Source organism: Oenanthe melanoleuca, chromosome 3, assembly GCF_029582105.1.
Source record: "Oenanthe melanoleuca isolate GR-GAL-2019-014 chromosome 3, OMel1.0, whole genome shotgun sequence".
Classification (NCBI taxonomy): domain Eukaryota; kingdom Metazoa; phylum Chordata; class Aves; order Passeriformes; family Muscicapidae; genus Oenanthe; species Oenanthe melanoleuca.
Window position 1 is genome coordinate 63307168 of NC_079336.1, and position 21782 is coordinate 63328949.

The 21782-nt window shown below is 34.4% G+C and overlaps 1 protein-coding gene across 9 annotated transcripts in view; it reads left to right on the top strand.

Annotated features, from left to right (window-relative positions):
- The window catches only part of STXBP5 (syntaxin binding protein 5), a 101604-nt gene that overhangs the window by 37640 nt on the left and 42182 nt on the right, over positions 1–21782 (top strand). For all 9 annotated transcript variants that reach the window (XM_056486828.1, XM_056486819.1, XM_056486821.1 and 6 more), the window contains exons 5-9: positions 3644–3778; positions 4862–4925; positions 6835–6918; positions 15670–15793; positions 16842–16920. In XM_056486828.1, coding sequence (XP_056342803.1) covers positions 3644–3778; positions 4862–4925; positions 6835–6918; positions 15670–15793; positions 16842–16920 — 486 coding nt within the window. The remainder of the gene's footprint in view (positions 1–3643; positions 3779–4861; positions 4926–6834; positions 6919–15669; positions 15794–16841; positions 16921–21782) is intronic.

Here is a 21782-nt window from a genome sequence, read left to right on the forward strand (position 1 = left end):
TTACAAATTCATTTTGCAAGAAAGAAAAATCTTGAGGGTTTTTTTTTTTTTTGAGGGGTGAGGAGGAAGCAGCTTTGCAAACGTGTGTGGTGAAGAAGTTTTTGTGCTTACAGCAAATTGTAGCTACAGGAGAATTTAAAACTATGCTGACTGCTTTGAGGTTTTATAACAGTGCCTCATTTTTGTGGTGATGTTAGTTTATACTAAAATCTTGCTGTAGATTTCACATTGAAAAAAATAAATCTCCTTAAAGCATTTTTTTTTTTCTAAAAAGGGATCTTTCTCTTTGTGAAGATATGGGAAAGTGAAATATTTGAAATGACATGCTGTGCCCAGTACTGGTTTAAGCTAAAACTTTGGTCTATTTCACTAAATGTACTACACTTACTGAGGGAGCTGAAATTGCCTTGGAGACAACATGAGGAATCTGCTGTGCCATGAAAGAACTGCCTGCAAAAGCTTGCTTTCTGTGACTGCTGGCTCAGACAATCCCAGGCTGTCTCTTTAGAAGCACAAAACTGGACAATTTTAAATCACAGATGCTTCTATTTCAGTATATTTGGGCAGAATGGTTTGCTACAGGAGAAAAGTGTGGTAGTCTGCTTTTGACTGCTACATTGTTTTTGGGCAGCTGGGGTTTGTGTGCAAGAAGGACTAGCACAAAATGCTTTTCATCTGTAGTCTTTTTGATGTGTTCTCAACAATTGGTTATATTTTCCACTTTTGTATATATCCATTTGTGAGTAGGGAGAGAGGGGGAAGACTACTCTAGGTGTGGAAATGGCTAGAGGATTATATGGCCAATTCTGCTTCCGTTGATCTTAAAATACATTATGGATTAAGTCTATTCTAATATTGTGGCAAAAAGATAGGTTTCTGAAAGAAAAATCCTCATTTTTCAGAAAAATAAAAAAGCTGTCTGTGACCAAGTGTCAAATAAGCAAGTATTGCATCACAACCAAGAACACTCTAACCTTTTGTTTCCATCCTCCAAAAGCAGTTTGAATGTCTTCAATCATCAGTCCAGTTCTTAGCAGAACAAACAAGGCTGCTGACCATTCAGATGGTCCTGGTTTCACTGATTTTTAGTTACTAAGAGGGCTGTAACACTTTCAAAGCTGTTAAAAATATACAAAATATAAGGTTAAGCCTGAATTAGTGAGGAGAGAACTCAGTGCGTGAACTTTGGTGTTGGAAATATTATTCTGCAAATTTTTAAAACAAATGCAGTTGTCTGAAATGAGTCATTCAGTCAAAATATAGTTGAGTTTCTGAAAGTTGGAGGACATAGAGTTTTTCTACTAAGAAGATAAAATACTAAATATATTTTTTATGTGCAAATGGAATAACATTTGCTACATTCAGGGAGAAATGTTGGTTTTCATAGCAGGATCAGCATGCCATTCATTTTGGATTTAACTAGTTTTTCTGTGAAATAAAAGATCTAGTAATATTTTTTTTTAGTTCATAGAAAAATCAAACAAGTCTGATTGTAGAAAAATGGTAAAATACTTTGAAGAATAAGATTAAGAACTCTGTTATGTGCCTATTCTTTACAATTTTTAAGTCTTTTCGATCTCCTGCCTTTGAGAGTTTGTAAATATTTTGTGAAGCTATTTGTTCTGTTCGTTTACTATTGGCATGGAATCACTTCATTGTTTGCTAACTCTTGACAAAATTCATCACAGTTGCACTAAGGAGACAATAAATTGAATATGCCTGCATATTTAAGAAGAGTATCAATAATATTGAGGAGCATCTTTAAATGTTACCCTTGGGCTGTAGCAGTCAAAGCTGAAGGCCCAATTTTTATTTTTGCCCACTTCAAATGATGTAAAATAGATTGGTTTTCATAATTAAAGTGTTGGACAATTTTAATTAACAATATTAACTTGCTAATCAAGACAAGCCTACAATCCTGCTACTGATTATTTTTTCTGGCTGGTACGCCATGATTTTGGATCCAAATGATCTGGTTGCCAGCTGCTTCTGGCATGTGGAGTGCTGGCACCAAAAGCTGCTGTGGTGTTGCAGAATGCTGAAGGTTTATGTTTATGCTGTATCTTTATATACGGTAGCTGCCTGCCTAGGAAGAATGTGTACCAATGTATGTGATTTAACTTCCATTCAAATACTTTTTATAAAGGATGTTGGAGAAACACAAGTTTTCAACTTGTGGTGGTTGCAGATTATTGTGCTTAGTTAAATGTGTTACAACCTCTTCAAGTTGAGTTGGAAGGGCATTTCAAGTCATGTATGTAGTATTTTTTTGCTGTCAAACATCAATGAAAAAGTTAGTGCAGCCATTTGGCATAAATATTCAAGGACAAGAAATTGAGTTGGAAAGCAGATAGATGCGGCACTTGTTTGAGCGAAGTCCATTTCCTAATTAGGAAGAAATAAGTGAAAAAACCCCAAAATGGTATACTTCTGAATCCAGGTAGTATCACTACAGAAGTTTTAACTTTTGAAACCTGCAGTGCAAATTAACATCTCTTCAGCCAGAGCAATTTCTCTCTTTCCTGCTATTAGCCTTTCCTTTCAGCTCAAATTGGTGTGAATAGGCAGCATCTAATGCAAAAGATCTAAAGCTGTTCTTTGCCTAAATATTTAACAGGCTTGTGAAGTGATGCATGGATTTGGCAATAAGCAATCCAATTGGGAGAAAACAAGAACAAAAAAATTGTAAAGCTAAGGATTAGAGCCGGCAGAACAAATTCTCGTTGAATAATTGTTTTAACTTATCACTAAAGCATTTCTGAAAGCCCAAGTTTGATAGCTAAGTAATTTGGCAATTTCTTTCCATGTCAGACCGTGTCAGATTAAAATGGTTTAGAGTGTCCAGAAAGTTTCTGGACTTCAATTTCGAGTTAGTATTCTGTCACTATGTACAGACATTATTTCCTTATATTGAAGAAATAGTCAACAATAATCAGGACCCAAGGGGCAGAACTAATCAGGTTTTCAAATGCTGGAGCTACAGTATTTGTGCTGGAACTACAGTGCTAGAACATAGTTATTAGCTGTTGAGTCTTGTGCAGTTACTCCCTTATAGCAGAAAAAAAACCTAAAAGGCAGAAAATTAAAACATGATTGAAATGTTACAGCCTGAAATTTAAACTACTTTTAAAATTATTTTTGTAATTGTTTAGGATTACTTGAAAGTTTGCTTTTTAGGCTTTAATTTGGTTTACTTGTTTTGAGTTTTTGTCTGTCCCCTTATTTGAAATCAGCCTTATCTGCATATGACAACTTCCTTTATTCATTAAAACTTGAAAGTACATAGATTCCAAAGGCAGTTTTAGAGACTATAGGAGTATTGTATTTTACGTTTGATGGGATAGCAATCAAATGCACTCAAAATGATAATTTTTAAAGGTGCTGTAATTTCTTTCTATGTTTTTTTATAACAAAGATTTATTTTTAGAATACCTTGCTTTGTATTGTTTTTTATTCAGCCTAAGGTTCTACTTTGTTCATCTCTTACTTTGGTCATGTACTGGCTTTTTTACTTTACCTCAAACCCATCTTATATTCATGTTTGCCTATTGCCTTATTTCTACCTTTTGGCAGCACAGACCTTGAAGTGTAGGATTTCAAAAAGACATTTTCTTAATTCCTTTTTGGTGGCTTTCTCTTTCAGGATAACGTTTTGTCACCTGCCTTTCCAAAGCAAATGGCTATATGTGGGCACTGAAAGAGGAAACATTCATATTGTCAATGTGGAATCATTTACTCTCTCAGGCTATGTCATCATGTGGAATAAAGCCATTGAACTGTGAGTTTACCAAGTGTTGTCTGTGGAGGGGAAAGAACAGCAGTATCCCAGATGTTGCTAACATCAGTTGCAGGAATATCGTTATCTAGAGAGGCCTCCATACTCATCTTACTGCAGTACCTACACTATCAAAGTACCTACTCACATAGATAATTTTTATTTTCAAGAGTGTGGCGTGCTAATGCCAATATATTTTTTTGCCTTTTTGCAGTATTTTATCATAGTTCCTGGGATAAATGTGGAAATAGACAAAACAGACAGTATAGAAATAGATGTAAAAATCACTATGTGTAGGGGTAAAATAGAAGAAAAAATAACACGCGTTAAAATATAGTGTGGCTGGTACTTGGGCAGACATGTCACTTCTACAGCTGGCGATTAAAGACCAAAGTGTAAAGATAATGCATTCTGAGTTGGAAGTGACTTTCTGAAATTCAAATTTAAGTAAGTCTTTTCCAAGAGCAAAATACATTTTATAGCTATTGTTACTGCACTTCTTTTTTTTATTGTTAAAATTGTATGTACAAATATAGTGGTTTGTGGAGGGAAAGTTGTAATTGTGTGCTGCTCTTCCTGTGCTGGTGTTTTGTTCCCAGTACATCTTTTTTCAAAAATACATGAAGTTCATCACTTGCCAAAGGGCGTTGAAGCAAACAGCTCTTTACTAGTAGATTTTCTTCAATAGCAAAAAGTCAACATAAAATATTAATTATGTGTTAGGGTAACAATGGCCATCTTGGCCAGTTTATGAATAATGGCAAAACCTGTATTTCAGTGTAAAAGTAAACATTTTATCCTACTGTGTCAATTCTATAACAACAGATGTTAAGATAAAATGTTTTAAGTGAATGGTAATTTTATTTGTTAATAGGCAATAAATTAGTCTTTCCTTAAGACAGAAACTGTCTACGAACAGACACTATTTATGGGCTTGAAGAGAAAAGTAGAAGTAACTCCATTTTGAAATGTCACAACATGCTTACATGGAATCTGTATCTGCTGAATCTGTATTACTTCCAATTATTTTGAGATACAATTTAGGGCAGGGAAGAGTTGTTTTTAATGGAAATATTTCTTTTTTAGGTCATCCAAATCTCACCCAGGACCTGTTGTCCACATCAGTGACAATCCAATGGATGAAGGAAAGGTAGGATATTTTAAGGACTCTTCAATATGTTATTTTCAAAACAGGAATTTTTAAAGTATAGATACCACTGCTATTTAAGGAAGGATGACAAAGACGAAGGTTTTAGGCCATGAAAGTAATACAAAGCAGGGTACAAACGTGACTGTAGGATACATCGCTGGAATAAATAATCTTGTAACTGGAAACACTTGAAAATACAGATGAAAATTATTACTGCAAAACTTTTGGAAATAAAAGCAAAGAATTTTACATATGGTGATAAAAAATAAGATGTTACCAAAAAACCCACCAATCATAATTACAGTGCTAAAGACGTGATGGAAATTCCACTTTACCATGTTCTTGAGTGTTATTTTGCAACTTTAAAATGCGTATTTATATTGCATATTTATATAGAATACCATGTAGTTTGTCTTTGGATTAACTTATCTGAGAGAGGGTTTTGTGGAATTTGACATTTAACTCATACTCTCATATTAAGGCCATTTATTATTATCACTAGCTGTTTGCTAATGACACTGGCCTAAAGAACAACAATATATTTCATAAAATCAAAAGATGTGAGAAAGAATTTATGGACTCTAGCATACGAATGCAATGAAGCTGTTGTCATTTCAGGAAATACAAGTGATCAATTTATTTTGATGTATTCCACCCCACATCTAATTATTGTCAACTGAAATTTAAAAATTACTGGTTTTATTCATCAGACTATCAGTGTTTTGAAATCTGACCTTATGCTTTTCTTGTTTCTCATAAGAAAAACATTGCTGAAAAACTACACTGCCTGTGTAGTTGCAAAAATCACCCATGTGTGCACTTTTAAAATTTGTTCATGCTTTTAGCTTTCTAATCACAGTGGTTTTTCTAATGTTTTAAGTTAAGATAGAAAAGGTACAATATATGGCATATGGTAGGCAAGGTAATTAAAAACAATAGTATAAATAAAGTTAATGGGAAAAATTGAATATTCACTTTTACTAGATCAAACATGTCTAATACTTATGATATTTTAGTGCTGTATTGCACTAAAAGAGATGAAATATTTTATTTGTGAGCTTGTAGGAGATCTGTTATTTTTGCACTGGAGACAACTCTACACCTTGAAAATCTTAACATGCTGAAAAGACTGTCCAGGCAAAACCTCTAGGTATGGCACTTGATTGGAACTACTGCCTTACATTGGCTATGATTTGGGGTTTTTTAAATTTCTGTTGAGAGAAGTAGCACTTAAGAGAGCTAAACACTTAGATACTCAACAATGTATTAGACCAGCTATTATGAGCAATTCACTCCCTGCAGTAAAGGTTTAAACCTGCTTCTTGCAAAAAGATTGAGAAATTATCTGCTTTTGTTTATCTAGCTTTCCTTCTGTGAAAGAATAATGTTTCTGATGTTCCTTCAGCCAGTTATTTCAGTTGTGATTAAAATATAGAGAAAGGAAATAGTACATAGTTTCTTTATAGACAATGAACTCTTACTGAGAACATTAGAGGGAATATTGTATTCTTCCAGCAAATTTAAGCAGACCAAATTCCAGTGAGGAAAATACACAATAAAATTCTCCTTTTCAACACCATTTATTTTCACTCAGAGTGGAATACACATAGCAACATTTAATATAGATTTTTTTGCAACTCAAAGCGATTTCCAAAGAATCTTCAAAAGGATGCTTTTTTCTAATTTTGTCTGAATATCCATTATATTTTCTGAAACTTGAGAGCAGTAAGTACAAAGCAAACCTTTCTAACATTGAGGCCTTCACCTCTTTAATTTTTGTTTTTATAACTACTTGCAGTTAGTATATGTAGTATTATAGTGCATATCTTTTGAGACGAGAACTTCCGTCATTGCAAATGATACCATTTTGCTTTTCCTTATAAAGAATTAATTTATCTTCTTAATGCAGCTTCTGATTGGCTTTGAATCTGGGACGGTGGTATTATGGGACCTGAAGTCAAAGAAGGCAGATTACAGATATACACATGATGAGGTAACATTTTTCTTCTGCATTACTTGCTCTGAGGATATAATTCACTACTCAAATAGTGACTTTTATTATTTTTTAATCTCCTGCTTCTGACATCAGTGGATCGATAAGTAGGTCTCTTTGAAGTTCCAAGTACTGGAAATTTTCTCGAGAAGAGCAGTAGGGCTTGAATAATAAACTTCAGACCAAATAACTTCACTGAGTTTGTTTGTAAACTAGAGAGTGGTGGCATGGATTGGATTTCTTCACTAAGCTTTTAGATCTTTTTTTCTTTTAATTGTGTGACTTTCACCTGTGTTAAGGGCTTAAGTTGAAACTAGATGGTTTAGCAATTTCTATAACGTGGAATCTCTCACAGTTCTGGGAACTGCAAAAGGAAAGGGCGGGGGAAGAAACCACTAAATAAAGTCTCACTACAACATTTCTCTAACAACCTTTTCCTGTAGAATAAGATCAAGATCAATTCTCTTTGAAATAAGACTGAGGAAGGTTTAAAAAACCCATGCATTAGGTGGCATTCATTTCTTTAACACTTGATTCTTGAGAAAATTGACTTTTGGAAAGACTGAGATTAAGAAAAATGAGTCAGCATAATATGCAAGTTGATGTATTTCACTTAAATTAATATAAAATTGATCTTGATTACATTTTGTTGACTGTAAAATGGCTTTGTTCAGTACCAGCTTCAGAGTTTTTGTGGGAGGAGAGGCAGGGTTGTTGGATTTTGCTCTGGCTCAGTACTTGTAGTTGTGTATATTCTACCAATCAAGAGTTTGTTTGGAGGGGGAGGCTCTGAAGGAGTGTAAGCCTTAGGTCATCAGAAATTTCCATATGTAAGCCCGAGAGTGTGTTATGCAAAGAACAATTTTTCTCCCTTCCATTTTCATTGCATGAACCTTGTTAATTCCCTTTATATTTTTTTTCATAGATTTAGTCATTCTTCATTATCTTTTTCTTCTTAAACCTCTTACTTGTTCTTCTCTAACTTTTTTAACCATTCTATGTTGTCTTTCTTTTATAAAACAGAAACACAGCAGCATAGTATGAAGATTCAGGCACACTGCATTTATCACGTGGAATAATTGTCTTTGGACTTCTTTTCTTTTTCTCTTGATTTTAATATTGAATTAGGTTTCTGATGCTGCAAGCATAAAGCAGATGCTTCCTTAAAACTATAAAACCGGAGACTCATTCTTCAGGTGTTAGTTGTCAGGTCAAAGTCCTGCCATTTATGCATCATTTTTCAACATGGTTGGACAGTAAAAATTAAAGTCTTTCTACAGTTTTTCACTGAAATCCTGATTTCTGCTTGAGTGTGGTTTGGTACTATCAGCAGACTTTACTGTCTTAATATTGTTATTCTAATTTTCCAAATTGCTTATGAATAAACTGAGCAGTGTTGTTCCCTGAGGGTCTCTACCATTTAGCTTCATCCATGAACTAATCAATTTGTGCCAGCCTGTCTTTATTCCAGATTGCTTTACTTCCTAACAAGTTATTTATTTGTTCAAAGATACCTAGTATATTTACTTTTAGCTTCCTTTGAGATACGTTGCTGAAGGACTGAAAATTTTATAGACAGCTTAAGTGGGTGTTTCCATGGACATGCCTGTTACCATTCTTGGAGGTTTGTTTGACTCTAATTACTTCTCATAAAAAGCATGTTGACTATTTCTATCTGGTATATTATATTCATCCATATGTCAATTAACTCTTCTTTACTCAAATTTTGTTGAGGTTTCTAGAAACTTACCTAAGGTATGCACTATGCTGATTATACTTGTTTTTTTGCTTTAGTGTAAAAAAATATCTATCTCAATACATTTTGGAACCAATTCTGACTTGAGAGACTGCAGAGATTAGTGAACAATTGAGATGTTATATCTTGGATTTTCTTTGGAATTTAGAAGCGGATGCATCTAGGTGTTCAGTTTGGGTTTTTGGTTGCACAAAAGCTAATTAAATACTTCAGGTCTGACTCTTGGTAAAAAAGTGTGCTTATCATAATTTGGGAATGGTTAGGAAGGGAAGAGGAAGAAAATGACAATCTGGTAATGTAGTGGTTTCCTTGCTCACGAGAGTGCGCACACGGAAGACTCAGAGCCTTGTCTCAGGAGATATCCTCTGTCTCTGGTTAGTGTGATACAGAGCTAAGAAGGTCCTTTACCATTTTGTTTCCTGCAAATAAACTGCATGAATTTGGACGTTTCTGTGCAGAGAATCTTTCTAGCTAGTTTCTCGTTAACTTTCTGGTTTTGTGGTGTTGTTAGAGAGCTTCTTTCGTGCACTGGCTCTAAGAGCTGTGTTCCATCATGAACATGTGTGCCAACCTACCCTTAAGGGACAGGGAGCATCTAATGTCACAACATGCTTCACCTCTTCTCTCACAGATGGTAATGCATGTGGCATTTTGCCCTGTAGCAGGAGCAGGATTTTAAGCCTCAGGATTTATACTCTTGGTTCTCCACTTGTTCACTCTGAGTGAGGAGTTGACAACCAGTAAGAAGAGAGGTACTTAGTCTGATCTTGTCACACTTGCCATTTTAGTGTGTGGCTAGGCTTCCTGAGGCATCATGAATAGGGTGGCCACGACATTGATACCATAAAGAATGTTTGCTAGAAACTTTGCAATTGGGTTGGTTTCCTCCTCTCTCGTCACTTTGTAGTTGATGTTATTTTTACCACACATATCTTGAAGGTCTGTGCAGTCTTTCACCATCATTTGATGTAACTTTCTTAACTCAAAACTTCAGATGTGTACAGGGATCCAAATGACATCCTTTCTTCCTTAGCAGAGAAGATCAAAATGGGGGTCAAAATCCCTGTGTGTTCAGAGGCTTGTGGAAACATATCTGTTATTTCCTGAGGGAAGACATTGAATCCAATTGGTTTCATTTCAAATGGCCTGACTTTTAGGAGGTTTTCTTGAAGCAAATTCTCATGTTGTGGTAGGGCAGTCTCATTTGTTGCCTGAAAGCCAGGTTAGTGGAACACTATGCACACTTTCTTCCTGTCTGAACACTTGTGCCTTCCCAGCATCCTGAGCTAATAGCTGCAGCACAAGGACATTAGGACGTTCATCCCAAGGACAGGAGCAGGTGGCTGACATTAAACATGGCTGGGGGACACAGCTCTAGGTCATGATTAGGGTTAGTGCTGATTACTGGCATATTCTTCACTCCAGATCATTCTAAAGAAAATTTGGGGAATGTAGTTATAATTTGTGCTTTATCTTTCTATATTGTGAATTAAATCCTGAACTTAGTGGCGTATAGTTTTTCTTCCAGCATTAATATTTTGAATACTTAGAATTAGTTAAAATAATGCACAAGTTTAACATTCTGTTTCAACAAATTTGGAGGCAATTATTTGTACATAGTGGAACTGAAGCTGTCAATGAACTTTTGTTTAGAAAATTTCTTTGAATTCCTTTACTCAAAACATTCCTTTTGTCTTGGGCAGGCTCAATGAAAAAGTAATACTAAGTTCCTTTTGTACCATTCTTAAGCCTTTTATGTGAAGACATTGGAGATTAAGGGAAAGGAAGCTGTGCATTTGTTATGTGAAATACAGTTTATAATGCAATTATTTCCTAACCTGTATGTTCGTGCAAGAAATGAAACAAATTTCTTAAGTATTAGCTTTTTCTTTAAAAAACCTCCCAAATCCCTCAGCTGTAACTTCTGAAAACTAAAGCTTGTCTTATAATCAAGTCCCTTCTTCAAGTAATATTTTGTTTGTTCTGATGTCAAGTAAGCTTTGACAGCATTAACTATAATGCATTCTAGATTACTATTTTTAGACTCAGTGTTCTGATACATGGTTGAGTGTAAGAGATTATTTTAGAGCATTAAAAGCATGTCAAAGTAGCTTCTGGAATTTAGAGGACAGGGAAAGAGAAACAACCCTGATATGTGACTTGACAGAAACCAAGTGTATCAATGTATTTCATTCCATCCAAACAATCTTCTTGATGTATTGTCATTCAAGGCTCAGTAGCTGCATCTTTTGGTTTGTTTTCTTCGTTTTGCAGCATTTTTTCCACTTCCTTAGGTTGTTGACAAGAGAGTTAGCAGAGATACTCCCAAGTTTTAAAATACTTTCTTTGTATATTTTGATGAACCTGTAGCAAAGGCATCAGTATCATCATCCATTCATGTTGAAGCAAAAATGCAGCCCATATCCGTGGAAATTAAAGAACTTTCATAATAAGACTGTGAAATCTGGATAAGATATGGTAAACAAGTCTGGTTTGCAGAACAACTAATCATGGGCTTTGCCAGTCATGCACAGTGTATTTCAAGCTCAATTAATGTCACAAGGGAATAAAGGATCATTTAGAAATCCAAATTATGAAAGGACTTATCAATGTCTCTGGTGCATTCTATATTTGGAGTAGTCTAAATTCAGTGTGAGAAAACTGGATTTAAAAAATTCTCTTGAAAACAGGGTAAACTACTTAAATTAATAACTTTCGTGTTTACATCGTTGAAATCCTCCATGCACTGTTCTGGATTTTGCTGGAATATGTTTCATTTTCTTCCTAACAGCTGGCACAGAGCTTTGTGTTTAGATTCACTATGAATAACTTTGATGTTTTAGTTGTGCTAAGTAGTTCTTTTTATTACAATTATTAGGCTGTTCTTACCTCAACCCACGAGTTTGTACCATTTCTTCTCTCCCGCATCCTACTGGTGAGTGAGCAGCTCTGGTGCCTGGCTGCTGGCTGGGGTTAAACCATAACAGATGAGAAGAGTGGTCTCAAACTTTTCAAAATCATATGCATGTAAACAGCTGTAGGGCTAGAATAAGCCTGTAGAAATTTAAAAGAATGGGATTATTTGTATCAGTATTTAATGAATTGGAAAGCTAAATTCCCCTGGTGGAAAAATACCATAAAAGCCTGAGTCTTTATTGATCAGCTTGTCTCTTAAATTGCAAGGTTGCATTTAAATTATTAATTTTTGTACCTCTTAAAAGTACCAAGAACTAATAGTTATTTCTAGGGATATTTACAAGCTATTACAGAAGTAAAAATAAATTTCATTAAATGTTTTAAAATACACAGTAATCTCTTGAAAAGCTAGTGATCTACTTAAAATATTTCTGTAGGAGTCTTGCATATAAATGCTTTTAATTTGTTCCTCAGACTTTTTGGGTTTATTTGTCATTGCATTTTACAGTCCTATGTAAGTCTCCCTCAGTTAACTGTTGCAGTAGATGTAAAAATGTTTCCTTCTTAAAATCGGGTATACTCACATTCTTTGCAGGCAGCATAGCAGTAATTTTTCCACATGTGGTAATCTTTCTGGAACAGATGGTGAGTTGATTTTGTGTTTGTGTACAGCCTGTCTCCACATAAAACTCAGGGATAGTTTCTACAATTTCTAATAAAGTTTAGGCATATGTAGGACAGCCAGGTCAATTGTGTTGTTATTCAAAAAAGTAGTATTCAATTCCCCATTCCCCCAGAAAATACATAACTGTCTCAGAAATTTTGAAACAAACTTCTGGAGTCCAGAACAGGTACCTTAAATTGAATTTAAGTGAAAGGGATAGTAGAAATACTTCTAATAAGAAACCTTCAGTAGTAATTAATTAAATATAAAGATTTATCTAGGCAAAGTTGGTTACTTTTTTATTAGAGTTTCTGTGTAAGTTCCTGTAAAGATTCCCTATATTTGGTTCATGTTTGTACATGGAAGGACTCAGAATGGTAGTGAGGTCAGTGAGTTTTACCTGTACAGACAACTCCACTTATGGATACAAATGGCTTGTTCCTTAAATATAACAAAAATCCTCTGTGATAGATGGGTATAATCTTGTTATAAGTAGTTACTTTCTGGTCCAATATGACAAAAAAAAAAATTTGAGACATAGATAAAGCTGCACTAGCTGATATAAGCATACTGCGTTAAACAGGAAGTTTTAATAATGATGAGAATTAAGATTAAAACTGAGAGTTTTATTCTGCATCAGTAAGTGTTGTGTAAAATATTAGAATAAAATTAAATTACTTCTAGTGGCTCTTAATGTCTTAAAAGATTTGTGTAGTTTTGCAAACTCAATGGATTTCTGCATCATTTTTCTATTTTATGCTTTCCTCCAAATTCCATCGCTAATATTAACCCTGTCAAATCTTTTTTGCTTTTGTGTATTGAGGTGGTTTTTCAGATCAGTTTTGTTTTGGTGACTGAGACTCTTGCTAGTCAACAACTAGTGCCATCAGCTAACTAATACTACTTAAGGTTATTTTTCATTACTATTTCATTATAACTGTCTTGTCACTAGGCCAGCTTGCTGTGAACCTCAAGATTGTGCTGAAGCTACTTATGGAGTTGGTTTAATTTTTTAGGCTTACAAGCATTTGTGAATCATGTGGTGGCAAAGGATATTGCTCTATACAAAAGTTTGTCATACCCAGCCCATAGAATTGTTACTTGAATTATTTTAAAAAACATAAAGCATATATTTCAGTAATATTTTAAAAAATATTTACTAGATTACTCTATTGCATTACTAAATATAACAAGTGACTCTAAAACTAAAGAGACTAAAATTAGGCAGTAAATAGCCATAAAGCCAAAAGGCTCATTGTTCTCTTTCAGAGATTTTTATCCTTTCATCTTCCTTGCAGAAAGGGAGAGAAGTCATCCATTGCACTCAGATCTTATCTTCTTAAACATTAATGCAGTTTCAACAGTAACAGGTTGTTGCATTTTCCTTCTCTTAACAGTTTTTCAAGAAAAGAAAGAAGTGATCATTTATCAGATTTATTTTTCATTTAATTTATGAAACTTGCTTTCTTACTGTTTCTTAAGACCTATTTCTACATAGATGTAGATCAAACTGTTCCATTTACACTATGGGCTGCCTACTGTTCTCAGTGTTAGACTTCATATGGGAGATTATATAAAATATACTGATGATATTGTATTGCTAAGCGTGCTGTAGACGTTTTGTCAGTGACAAGAGCTTTTATAAATGCAACCTTCTCTTTACTGGGTGTGCACTCTCAAATTTGTTGATCCCTTGCTTTATTTGGTATAATGTTGGTAAATTTAAAAAAAATCGGTATTTATGCACTATTTCTTTTACAATATCAGATTTTGCAAAATAAAAAATTATTTCACAGGCAGAATGATCAAGACTATTTCACTTTGACACTAGGAGACATCTTGTGTGGCATGTAGGTTTCTGAGCTACATGAGTAGATGTGATAGGCACTATCTGTCTAACAATATCTATAGTGATTCCACAGTACATAGGGAACAATATTAAATTTCACAAAGAAAAGCTAAACTTAACTGTAGTTTACATATATACAGATGTTATATTAATTTATATTGTGGAAATGTTTATTGGAGAGTCTAGACTTCTTATGAGTCCTTTGTCATTTAAGCTCTGGATTCTCCCATTCAGTTTGGAAAGTGTCTTTTCTCTCTATAGGACTTCATGAAATATGAAGACCTGATCTGTGTATAATCAGTTTAAGCAAAGCTTGCTTGGATCTGTCTTGAGATGTGCTCTTCACCCTGTAATTACTGCTTAAGCTGTCACTGCTGGTTACAGTTCTCAACTGCTCACACACCCAGGTTTCCTCACAGAGGAAATCCCAAAGTCCCTGCAGAGCTGGAATGTAAGCCCTTCTTAGAGACAGAATCACTACTGAAGGTACTCACACTTATTGTAAAGCCCATCAGTTTTCACTTATTCAGTACCTGATATTCTAGTTTACCCAGAGTAATGTCTTTGTCATAAAATCTACCTTTTTGGTAATACCAAAATTCCTTACTTCTTGCAGTTAATTCCTTTTGCACCTTCTAGGTAATAGAGAAATACCTCAAGGTTTCATTGTTTACTGATATTTTCATGCTATAACTAAAATTCCCTTGAACATCACCTAATGGTTTCATAATGTCTCCGTGTACTAGCAGAGATGCTGGAAGCAAAAACAGCACCAAGCTTTTCTTGCTAGTTAATATTTTTGTCTTATTTGTATTCTTTGCATCACTGTTTACTTTCCTCTTGCCTGAAGGCAACAACTAGATTTCATATTCATATTTAGCTGTTTTCTATATATTTTATGTGGCATGGTGTAATCGTTCCATTCCTAATTTTAGGTTTCTAGAGATGATTTTGTATTTATGGAAAGGTTTACGAGTAGTTCCTGTGCTTTCCTGCATCTTGAAGCTGCCATTGCAGTATTAGAGCATCCAGGCTAATACTTCTCTTCCCATAATTTCAAAAAAGTCTTAATACTTCAATTCTTGTTTTATGGAAGTTTTGAGCCAATGCTGTCCTCTTGTACAGATCCACACGAACATCTCAAAACAATATGTGATACTTGACCTTAATAATTCTTGTCCTATGTTTTTTGTCTGGACAGTATGTTTTTTCCAATACTGAAAAATTTTTGTTAGCAAACCTTAAAAAAGTGCTTGCAGTTTTTCTCTTCAGGCTACCCTTCATGGAAGAATACTTCAATATTATGTTGAGGAGGATGGATTCCCCTCTAACCCCCCTAAACAGGTCTCTACAGCAAAAAAAATATTTTTGATGGGTGAAGTGTGTCTGAAAGTACTAGTTATATGCAGAAAACTGCCATGGGTAAATTAAGACATAATAGGATAAGTATTATTTAATTGGTAACTTCTCTAATTGCCTTTTTCTGTTTAATGTCATTAAGGAAGGTGCAAAAATAAAATGTTAATAAGATCCATGACTTATGCTGTTCTGCTTTTTCTTGCATAGGCTATCCACTCTGTGGCTTGGCATCATGAGGGAAAACAATTCATTTGTAGTCACTCAGATGGTACCTTGACCATATGGAATGTAAAATCTCCTACCAAACCATTCCAGACAATCACTCCACACGGTAAGGTGAAAATGGATATCCACTGCACTTGACAGCTCTTAAAACATAGAGAACTTGTTTTTAATAGAAGTGTGTTTTGCAACAAATAAGTATTAAAAGTGCACTTGCAATGGTGTAAAAATCTTTCTCAGTCATCCCTGTTTCTCACAGATTTTGCTTGAAGAAGAAAAATCTTTATGAAATAAGAATCCAAATCAGTGCAGCTTTCTCTGAATCTCTAGACTTGTCTCTCACACAATGGCACTGATCTCAGAGTTAACTAATGCATATTTTGCAGCTCTTGCTTTTTACTTGACATTATGATCCCATATATTGTTTAAAATACATAAAAGCAAGTACCTGTTTTATATATAAATGTGTAGATGACCACATAAATTTTCAGAAAGGTTAGTAACAGAGTAAGAGTAGCACCTGGTAAGATATTCCCATTTCTGAGAGGTCTTGCATTAATGTTAATATGGGAAATTAACATTACATGTTGTTCTTCTGTGAAATATACTGCTATTCTTCCAGTAAGTATTGCACAAATGCCAGGCTTACATGGTGTGCATGTCTTTATTTAATGTCTTAGCAACTTATTTACTTTAGATTTTTAAGTGTGGATCTATCAGTGAGGGTCATTGCACAGCTGAGAGAGAGCAGGCTTTTCATGCTCAATTGAAGCCTTAGCCCTGCAGGATAATACACAGGATAAACCTCTCTTTACTTGTAAGCTGACCAATTTTAATTGCAAAAGGGTAGACACAACATAAATTTAAAATCTGCTAGTGCTGCTTAAAACAACACTTAAGGGGAGGATTATACATTTGAAAACAAATATTCTACAGCAGTCAGGTTTAGAGTTTTTTTTTCCTAAACATTCTAAGTTTGTGTTGAGAACTGTAACAGATTTTTAATTATATTATTCCAAGGCATACTCTGTAACTGTCAAAGTTGTTGAATATATGTTTGTGTGAATTTTATACTTCTCAAACTGCACAGTGAATTTCATTACTTGCCATAATGTTACGGAACTGCAAGATTAACACAGGAAAATAATTTACTTTAGGAAAGCAGCTGAAGGATGGAAAGAAGCCAGAACCCTGCAAACCTATCCTTAAGGTGGAATATAAAACGACTAGAGCTGGGTAAGACTTGTTTTTTATTCAAGATGAACATATGTAACAGTGCAATACTCTGGGAATGGACTGTTTGCCTGTTGTTGGGGCACATATTCTGATGGTACAGCTTTGTTTTAACGTTGATAAATCAGATATAGGTGAATGCACTACAAAAACTTTTATGAATTAATTACTGTATACAAACCAGTGATGCTGCTAATGCATTATCTACCTCTTCTTTCATTCTACTAAAACTTGTACACATTTTTGCTGAATTTCTTGATAGTTCTAAAGAAATAAAGGCTGATAAACACAGAAGACACAAACACAGACATGATGAATTGAACTTTAACAAATAGTATCCTGACTTGAATATTCTAAATTTTGAATACATGTTCCTCCCCCCTAAAATGTTATTAGCAGAAGTTTTTCTAGTAGAGTGCAGTAATTTATGCAGTGAAATATGTCTAATTATGCACATTGAGAATGTAACAAAGCAGTAATTGCAACAAGAGTCTCAGATGGAATTACAGTATCTATAGTGTAGCATGTGTTATTACCAAGACTGCAGTTAGGATGGATGGATTTCATGAACCGTGTGGAATTTCTTTTATTTGTGGTTCTGAAGTGTTTGAGTAAAAAGTGCAATATTAAGATAAAATATCTATGGAAATCTGTCCAGCTGTTTGCAAAAGCTGATTTTTTGTTAGTTTTCTTTTATATTTGGGGTGTGAGTGTACCATTTTTATTTGCTTTTCAGGCATTCAGATATGTAGAAGATGGTTGCTTAAATTATACAGTACAGTACATGTTGATATACTCATAATATCACTGGCTTTAGGTGTTTTTATTTTCTGCTAAAAGTGAGGTAATAGAAACTAAAAAGTCTGGCCAGCTCCCAGTTTTATAAAAATCTGTTATCATCTGGAAAGCCATATTTTACATGCAAAAGTCTACATCTGTCTGCGTAATCCTTTCTCAACGGACATATCAAAAAAGATCTGAAAGAGAGATAAAAAAATCTCAGCTTCAGCAAGTTACAATTTCTGCAATCAAAAGCCTTCTTTTATGAATAGTCAATCTGAAGGAGAAGATTAGTTTGGAGCTTGTTCTGTGACATTATGTATTACAATGTGAAAACTACTTGACTTTTCACATAGTTTAAAGAGGAGTTTATTCTAGTATAATTTCTAAGAAATCTTGGGGATTTGGGATGGCTAGTTTTTCCTAGTGTTTGGCTTTTTTTTTTTTTTTTTTTTTTTTGTGTATTGCACCTCTCACTTTCTGCCGTTTATCCAAATGGAATGTTTTTCATCCATTTCTATTTACTCTTCTCTCCAATGTTTTCTATCTTCAGTGTACTGTTAAATCTACAATTACTGATAACTCTTCCTGAACTTTAATTAAGAGAGGGGGAAAAAAACCCTGCAACAAACAAAACCCCACCAGTGTGCACTGCAGTGCCCTGGAAATCTCTATTAATTTACTGCTACCTTACTTTACTACTTCAGTTTGCACTTCAGTTTTCAGTTTCACTTGTAATCTTATAAGAATTTTAAGGCAAGACAGAACTACCTTTCAATACCTAAGTTTTTGATAGATTTTCTATTTACCGTTTGGAATTGTTCAAGTATTTCATGTCCTAAATAAGATTTTAAGTTTTATCCTAAATGCTATCATTTCTTATTCATGATTTAATTTCTGTAGCACATAGGAGAATCTTTTCTGGGCAGGACAAAATTTTTCGGGCTACTGAAACAATGCAACAAATGTATCAGCTACACTTTTTTCTATAGCAGCTCACTATAGCTGTTCTTCAAAAACAAATTAAAAAAAACCCACAAAAGCAAAACAGAAAAACAAAACTAAGCAAAAAAGTTTACATTTAAGAGATGCTATTTAATGCTTATTTAAGTTGTATTTGAAATCTTTATTATGAAAAAATGCTCACTATTTCCATGCTCCATTTTGAATATCATTCTATCACCTCTTTTTTTGTTTCTCCCTTATCTGTCTAGAGTTCTAAAAGATCTAGGTCTGTTTCAGTATCTCATCCAGTGGAAAATGTTTCATTGATATGATCTTCACTGGTTTTTCAATTGCTTCTAATTCTAATAAGCTGTTTTTGGAGAAAAGGGGTTCAGAACCACACAAAAGGAAGGACTGTAACTGATGGCAACCTATACTAAGGGCTGCAGGCACTATTCTTTTTACTGTTGCAGTTCTTATTAATTCCTTCTCACTTTGTTTGTTTTTCTGCATTTTGTTTTCCATATTGTAAAACAGGGGTCAGGACAAAAGGAGGACATGAGACTTTTCCTGGGTTTTATGAGATACCTATTTATTTGCTAACTTTGTGGGGTTTTCTGTTGTTTTTTGTTTGGTTGCTTTGGTTTTTGAGTCTAGTGCAAATAGTGCAAAAGGTGAAATGTACAAATCCAATGTCATTTACCTTACAACAGGAGTATGTCTGTAGCTTTATTTCAGGGAGAAGGATTACTACTGATGAATAAGGTTTGAAATCTAAAAGGATCTTTGTATATTCCTTGTGTAAAGTGGCATAATTTTGCAATCTCAGAGCATAATGTCACTGTACTGCAGCCACTCTTCATCTAAAGTACTCCATCCTTTGTGAAGCACTGAGTTTCAAAGGTAGCTTACCTTTTGAGCTTTCTGAAATGGTTCCCATATTGGTTTTTATGTGTACTTTTTCTGTCTAAAGGGAATCTAGAGACACTCTCAAGCTTCCTAAGGCCACTCTTCTCCTCCAGATTCAATCCTTCCTAATGATGCTTTCTGTGCATGCAGATTCAGTACCCTACAGTTGATATTAGCATTATGGTAAAATTGCCTGTGTCTAATAGAAGTTAGAGCTCCAAAGTCTCCATGTAAAACATAATTGAGAAGGGTTTTATCTTGGTAGCTGATGCAGCTGTCATTGGCTCACTGGGCAGTGCCTCTTAGCAAGATGCTTGTGTGCATTTGGGACCCAGAGGTTACATTTGTGATGATGTCTTCCACTAAGTAAAAGTTGTTCATCTGTTCATTTTGTTTGAATAGTGCTGTTTTCTTGTGTGATCTTATTGGTTTAAAACCAAACTTCCTAAAATAAATTTGTAGTTTTATCTTCACTACTACTTCAGGACTTCAAATATTAAGGTAAACTAACTCTTGAAGTCTTTTCCATCTTCATACTAGGATTAGCTTCTCCACAGATGTACTCATGATTTGAAAAGTAAGCCAGATGTTACCAATGACCTGATTTGTCAATATACAATTCGCTCACATATCTGGATTGTCAGAAGCTGGCTCATATTTGACAGTTTTCTTCTACAATTGAACAGAAACATTCTCCTGGGTTGTGAGCTCTCAATTATGTTTTCATATGTTACAAGACCTAATCCTATGTTTTGTGAATTTTTTTTCAATGACCCATTGCCCCCTTTTGTAGTCAATTTCTCATAATATTCTCCAAGTGATTTTACATATTTCACTGATGAGGAAATTCATGTAAGAGGATTACTTGCAAACCTGCTGAAGCTGACTTGTTTCAAAGAATCTCTGCGTGAGCAGATGCTAAAATGCTATAAAGTAATACTCTAAGATCTGAACCCTGGGGTTTTCTGAATGTCTTCCATTGTTTCAGGTAGGTAAAATGAAATTCTCAAAGTTGAATCAGTCTCTTCTATTATATAAAGTACAAATCTTCTAATTTTTTTATTTTAGATTATGTATTTCTAATTGATGTGCACTCTTACTATGTATCACAGCTGAAGGGTAACATTTTCATTACAAAATGCACAGTCTGTGTTCATGGTAAATCCATGCAAATATGAAAAATTCATACTTAAACTTATACTGATCTTTCTGGCAGACTCAAGTCAGGTTTAATCTTTGATTCATTTGTGGAAAATCTGTATGACAGATCAGTGTGCTCTATTCTTACCTCTTCCATTCCTTGCATCTAAAGGATACAGTCTCTGGCAAGCCTGCCCAAAGCAGTTTGATTACCTTGAGAAATAAAACCAGGAGAAGCTAACATACAATTGTTACTGCAATGTATGAAAATTAAAAACTGAAATTTGTTACTTTGTTACTGTCAGTTGATCTCAGTGAATCTGCAAATCTGATAATTACTACAAATTGTCCTGACATCATTATTGTTTAAAAAAATCCTGGTGATTTCTATGGACAAAAAAATACTGCAGTAAATCATTCCAACAAAACAAGACCTCACCAGTATTTTGCTCTTCACTGACATCCTTTAAAATACCAGACTAAATTCAAATGTGTAACTTGCTTGAAATTTCTTCATGGACCTGATCATAAAAGATTGTGTAAAGTTTCAATACAAAGAGCTGACATTAAATAAAGACTCAGGAAACTTAATCGTTTTCTAGAAATACACTCTGGGCTACTGGAGGCAGGATATTGAACTTGGTGGACCCATGGTCTGATTTATGACCATTCCTTTGAGGTCTCTTCCTCGGCCGGCAGTACTCTTTGATCCTGTCAAATCTTCGGCCATAGGTCTTTCTGGAAGATCGAGAAGGTTGTGAAATAATTGTAGAAGCAGGAAGCTTATCTCAGCCTGCTTTGCCTTCAGTGCTACAAACACCAAGTACATTTCAGCCAAATCTTAAACTCATTAACTGCAGCGTGTGTATAAGCCAAATCCTTAATACACAGTTGTCAAGAATTCAGATGTGTCTTGTCTCACTTTGTGTTTCAAATGCCAACTAGGAAAGGTTATTTAGACAGTATGGAAAATATGGTTTTATCATAAAGGATTTAAAAAAAAAAAAAAAATTCCTCTCTTTTTACAATATCTCAGGATGGGGTTTTTTCTCTGTAGAAATTTTATCCAGGTACTGATATACTAACTACTT